The 6138-nt window shown below is 30.6% G+C and overlaps 1 protein-coding gene across 1 annotated transcript; it reads right to left on the reverse strand.

The window, feature by feature from the left end:
- Positions 1 to 461: 461 nt before the first annotated feature.
- On the reverse strand, positions 462 to 2397 carry LOC145002245 (telomere repeat-binding factor 1-like). The gene is made up of 4 exons (XM_078961548.1): positions 2248 to 2397; positions 1944 to 2158; positions 1487 to 1571; positions 462 to 593 (listed from the first exon to the last, which is right to left on the reverse strand). Exons 1-4 carry the CDS (start codon positions 2395 to 2397, stop codon positions 579 to 581), a joined length of 465 nt encoding a protein of 154 aa, XP_078817674.1. The 3' UTR covers positions 462 to 578.
- Positions 2398 to 6138: the final 3741 nt, after the last annotated feature.

Here is a 6138-nt window from a genome sequence, read left to right on the forward strand (position 1 = left end):
ACCTAATCATTTTCTCAAATGTCTCCCAATATCTTTTGCATCTCTCTCCTAGAATGCAACCAAACTGCCACATTCATCATCATCATTTATAAACACATATGTTTCTAGTAAATGCACCTACTATATGTTTCTAATTTGATACTAACCCTATAACCACCATCAAACATTGCCTGAAACGCATCAGAAGAAGCAAGCAAGCAGATTATGTGAGCATAAAACCTTTTGCCTGATATCATACCAAATAAATAAACTGCCAACCACATCCATTACTTAATTTTTACTTTTTTAAAAAACATATCATATATCATATATCATATGTGTACCTTCAATCATTAAAGTTACATCAGAAAGTGTAGGGTTGTTCACATACTGCTCACCCAAATATACCTGTAATGCAAAATTACAAATGCAACAATAATTATTACATCAACAAGTGTATGCTTGCTTGGAATCCCCTATCCTAATAAATAAGTAGAATAGTGCCACGTGTCAGTCTCCCAGACCCCCAAAATATAGTTTTCCCGCTTCTTTTCTTCAGGTCCATTTACGTAAATGCCCTTCACTTCAAATAGAGGCAATTAATCCGGAAAAAACTGCAGTCAAAAAATGCAATCAAAATTTTAAAATGAATAAAATATTTGCAAATAATATACAAAAATCGGTTATTCAAATTTGAAATTCAAAATACCCGATTTATATGGAAGTTTTTTTTATTGTGATTGGAAATTAAATAATTTCCCGTGATTAAATCCCAAAAAATCTGCATTCTTAAAATTATCTTTTCAAAATACTACTATTATCCATCTAATATATTCCTTCTTTTCAGCATTCTTAAAATTATCGAGCTATCAGGTAAGTATATCACAAAAAATCTGCTGGAAATAAATGCATACCCATATAAATGACTATAAGATCTACATGCTTTGGTATCCACGATTCTGCTTATGAGCTACTTTGCAAAAGTTAATTTTCTCATAATCTCGCTATATAATTGACTATTACATTCATTCATTGTTTTCCTACACCTCTCTACATCCAATCTTAGATTAATCATTTCAGATCCATTTAACTCGATCATTTTCATTCAATCCTTGTTAATAAGGTTTAAGGTTAGTTTTCTTTAATATGTAATCTATCTGTATATACGACTTCTCTCTATCTCTTTTTATACCATCTTTTGGGGTTTCTTTACTCTCCATTCTCCTGCTTTTTCTCTTTATTAAATTGGATGCATATTGGATTTACTTTTACGTATGTCTATTTAACATATGCATGAAAGTACTGTAAGATGTATTCATCTTCCTCTTTCATCCATTGTTGTTTTAATCGATGTGTCTTTATATGTATCTTTTACGAATAATTTAAAGTATAATTTTGTAATAAACTAATCAATTAAACTATATATTCCCATTATCTATTATTAAACATGCTGATTAAAAAGAAACTGAAAGTTAAAAGCTAAAAAAACACAATATAACACAGATACCTCTATGTATGTGCCAATGGTAGTCTTATTAGAGCCACCATGCTCCTTCAAGTTGTTTATTGCCTTCATTATAAGATTGTCCAGCCTGTTAATGACACAAAAGGTAAAATGGTCATACACTATAACTATTGATAACATCATCTTCCTAGAGACTAAATAACCATGATTCATAAGAGATATCCCTAATGTATAATAAATAGCACATTATATAATCAATCTGCCATTCTGGTAACACATATACCTCAATGTATGTGGGATATTTGTAGCTATTTGTCAGTTGATGTCAACATTAGTTCCAGACAAAGGGTACAATCATCATTTACTGTCGTTCAGAAGGTTTATTCAATGTAACAAAGAAATAGTATTTGTTCACACATCACTTTATCCATACAACAATTCATCATCATTTATCCATACAACAGTTAGTGTGAAAAAGAACAAAGAAATAGGGCCTAACCTTATCATAGATCTTTTTGAAGCACCAACTTGTGGAGAACCACTAGAAGACTGAAGAGGCCTCACATCACCCGAGTCTTCATCACTGGGATCAGCAGTTGTGAGTGAGAGAAGGTTGTCATCCTTAGGGACATGTTGCACTCTTTTCAGGGCTAACCTAGCCTTCTCCTTAGATCCCCATCCATTTTCCATTACACTCATGTTCCTCCATTTGTCCTGATCCAAGTCAATGAACCAACGATTAAAAGAAAATTTCAGATATGTAATAACCTCCAGCAGAAAATTCCATTTGAAAAGATGTAAACCTTAATATCCACATTAGAGCGCAGGTATAACACACTTCTAAACTTTGGATCTTTAAGAATTGTGCACCATTTTCCTGCTCCATGCTTAAGAACTCCAGCTTTTAGAGCTGCTTCTTCTTCAAATGTCCATTTCTGCTTAGGAGCACCCATAAAGCCAATCAAGACTAGCAAGTTCTACCTGCACAGCATATTCATCAATTCCGTAATGCAATCTAAGCGTTATTTTTATAAAACACGTTAGGAGAATGATCAACTAATTGTTGTTCACCGAGCATATCGAACACATGGATTAGGCATCTAAAACTTAGGTCACCAAAGTGTAATTATGTATCAGATATGACTAAGATAACCAACAACGAAATACATCAAAAGACCTCCTGCACAATTACTACAAGTACAACGAAACTCTGCTAGCTAAGAAAATATAAAGGAACCCTAATTTCCTCAATTCTCATCGATACTTGTACAATTACATAGATTACAAGCTCAAATGCCAATCAATTCGTGTATATGAACAGAAGACCGACCCACTTCCTACCTTCAATCATAATTCTTTTTCTCGGACCAACTGAGGACCAAAGACCTTTCCCCCCCTCTCTCTCTCTCTCTCTCTCTCTCTCTCTCCGCCCACCTTCCCCAATCCTCATTCGCATATTACTTTAAGAGCAGAAAAGAAGTAGGCTCGCTGATTCTTCACTTTTCTGCGAACCATTCGAACATCGGAGGTCCTCAACTTTTCAAACCTTCACCCACCAAGAATCGATAGCAACTTCCTGCTTCTTTTCTTCTTTTTCCTTCGGTCCAGCGAAACCCCAGAGATCCTCCCCCTGCTTCTTTTCCCGATCGAACACCATTAGATCCCTTTCTTCGATCGGTTGTTTCTTTTTCTCAAATTGAAGAAAACGGAGACCTGACCCCTTTTCCCTAATTTCAATTTTTGGTCTAATCGACCAATTTAGCCACTCCACTTTATGAATTTGACCAAGACAGTCCCCTATGGAAATTATTGACAAATTAACCTCAAATCTCATTGATTCTTTTACACCATTTCAGCCCCTCCTTTGTAATTAGATTACAAATTCATTTTTTACTTTGTTTTATATGTTTTCTAACATATCAATTTTTACAACTTTAATTTTATGTTGTTTTACATGTGCTTTCACATGTAAATGCTTACTATTAGAATAATATTTCTTTTCTAAAATCTAATATTATGGTTAATGGAATATAAATAAGATTCTTACATAATTGTTAATTACAATCTTTATATGATGTAATAACAATATTTCAATAATATATTTACTTTTATATATCACTATTTTCAACATATTTCATTATAAACTTTTAAACGTAACTTACATATACCTAAACAATATATTTTTTATTATTTAATATGTATACTTTTTTTGAAATATTATATTATTGTATAAAAAATAAGAACATGGATATATGTGAAACTATTGTGCGATATTATAAAGTTTAATAAAAGTATAACAGTTATATATTATATACTACCAAATTGTAGGTTTATATGTTATTTCTTTGTAATTTAATCATAATTTGTCAATATGTCAAAAAAATATATTATACCCCTTTGTTCAACATATAAATATTATATATGAATTACTTATTCTGTAATTTTAGGCATGTTGTTTTATTAACTAAATCGAGTTATAATGTAGTATCCAATTTAATATTGTTTGTATTATCTAAGAGGAAACTATTTAATTTTCTAAAAAAACTATTCAATTTCTTCTAAAAAAACTAGAAAATTAAATAGTTTCCTCTTAGATAATACAAACAATATTAAATTGGATACTACATCAACGTGTCTATCTGCAACAACTAAAACTGTTGAGACTTCAACAAACTTTCCATCTACTGCAAATAAATATTGCTCGACACTGGTTCCTGATGCTTACAAAGGTATGTTTATTTCTTCAATTTTATTATAAAAAAACATATTTTTTACCTCCTTATACTTTTTATAGCCTATACTATTATCGTTTATGCAGAAAACAACAATAACATGTACTAAAGATTGGTTTGTTTCTCAAAGATCCAATTTTTTAACATGGGCAATTGTATGTTGCCTTATCTTGAGTTGAAAGCACAGAGGGATTAAAATTATTAATTAGATAAAGATGGCAGACTCACATATAAAACTTCCAATGTTCTTTATAAGGAAATTTTTCAAAATTTATAACCAACTTTTTTGTAGCATCTTTTAGTCATTTTTAGCAAAACATACTTAATCCATCATATTACTTTATTTATTTATAATTACATATTGTATATTTTATGTTAATTTCATTACCACACATAGGTAAGACATCATCTCGGTATGTTTAACAAGAATCATACAACAAAAATCAAGTTAAAAATCTCCACTTGTAATTAAATATTTACCATTTACTGTTTAATTAAACACGTACAAATCATAAAGTTATTAAAATATGCATTATCACAATTCATAAGTTTTCTAATCTAATTTGTAGCCAACTTTTTTGTAGCATATTTTATTATTTTTAGCAAATCATACTTAATCCATCATATAACTTTATTTATTTATAATTATGTATTGTTTTTTTTTATGTTAATTTCATTACACACATTGGTAATGCATCATATGCGTATGTCCAACAAGAATCATGCACAAAAAATAAGGGTTTTCAAAAATCTCCATTTCTAATTAAATACTTACCATTTAGTTTGTAATTAAATACTTACAAATCAAATAATTATTGAAAAATGCAATATTACAATTCATATGTTATAAAAATTACTTAAATATTATTTTATTAAATAATTAATTTTTAAATTCAATTAAAAATCAACACCCGTGGATTCCACGGGTTTTAACCTAGTTTATTAACTAAAAGAGTAAATTGCATTTTTTTTTTGTCTCAGCATGTAGCTGATTTTTTTTAATTCCCAAAAAGTTCTATTAGAATTTTGGTCCATACATGTTTCAAGTAAAATGACTTTCTAGGACCAAATATACAAAATCCAGCTACTCACAGGGGCCAAAGATAGTCATTTAGTTGGAACAGTAAGCACCACAAGCAAAGACCAAAACCGAAAGCTCAGGAACCAAAAATGTAATTTACTCTAAGAAAAAAAACGGTTTCAGGGGCCAAAGATACTCATTTACTTGGAACAGTAAGAACCACAAGCAAAGATCAAAATCGAAAGCTCAGGGGCCACATATATTATTTTTAATTATAATTTGTTGTTAATGAAATTTTGGATATATTAGATCAACTGTTTCAGACCATTGATGCAAATCTCAGCTGCCTTTCCTCAATCTGCCACTCCTTGATGATATCCAGTTGTCCATCCGATCCAACAGAGAGCGATACTGATGACAATTGACTTTTCAAATCATAAAAACAACATTGGAATCTAAATAACTATAATAAAAATCATCAAACTGAATGGATGATGATGTATGTTAGGATACGTAAAGTCTATTTCTTTTCTGTTTTACCCTTACATACGAAAAAACAAATTTCACATGTGAGGGTGGAAAAAAGAAGGTTAAAGGGGTTGGTGTCTTAATACATTAATTTGGCTTAACACATGAGGCCATTTTGTCCATATTAAGTCAAACAGAAACAACCCCTAAGTTTTAATATAACAAAAGCCATTAAACAACTACAAGTATCATAACAAAAAGTAGCATACCTTTTGTTCCATAACCTGCTGTAACCCTTAAAAGGCCACCAAGATCAATGCACCCATTAGCATCCATGCAATTGCAGCACCAAATCCTGGAAATATTTATTTATTAATCAGTAATCACACCTCTTTAATAATTAGTATGTAATCTACTAACGATGATATGCATATCTAGTAATTTGCTACAAAACTTCGTATCCACCCTGTAAC

Source organism: Lactuca saligna, chromosome 6, assembly GCF_052625555.1.
Source record: "Lactuca saligna cultivar CGN05327 chromosome 6, ASM5262555v1, whole genome shotgun sequence".
Lineage (NCBI taxonomy): Eukaryota > Viridiplantae > Streptophyta > Magnoliopsida > Asterales > Asteraceae > Lactuca > Lactuca saligna.

What these genes read in the sequence shown, in the direction of transcription:
- LOC145002245 (XM_078961548.1), bottom strand. Translation starts at nt 2,397, where the DNA reads ATGGGTGCTCCTAAGCAGAAATGGACATTTGAAGAAGAAGCAGCTCTA. An exon ending in GCTCTAATGTGGATATTAAG is followed by an intron (nt 2,159 to 2,247) that starts GTTTACATCTTT and finishes GACTTGGATCAG; the next exon opens with GACAAATGGAGGAACATGAG. An exon ending in TCAAAAAGATCTATGATAAG is followed by an intron (nt 1,572 to 1,943) that starts GTTAGGCCCTAT and finishes TGTCATTAACAG; the next exon opens with GCTGGACAATCTTATAATGA.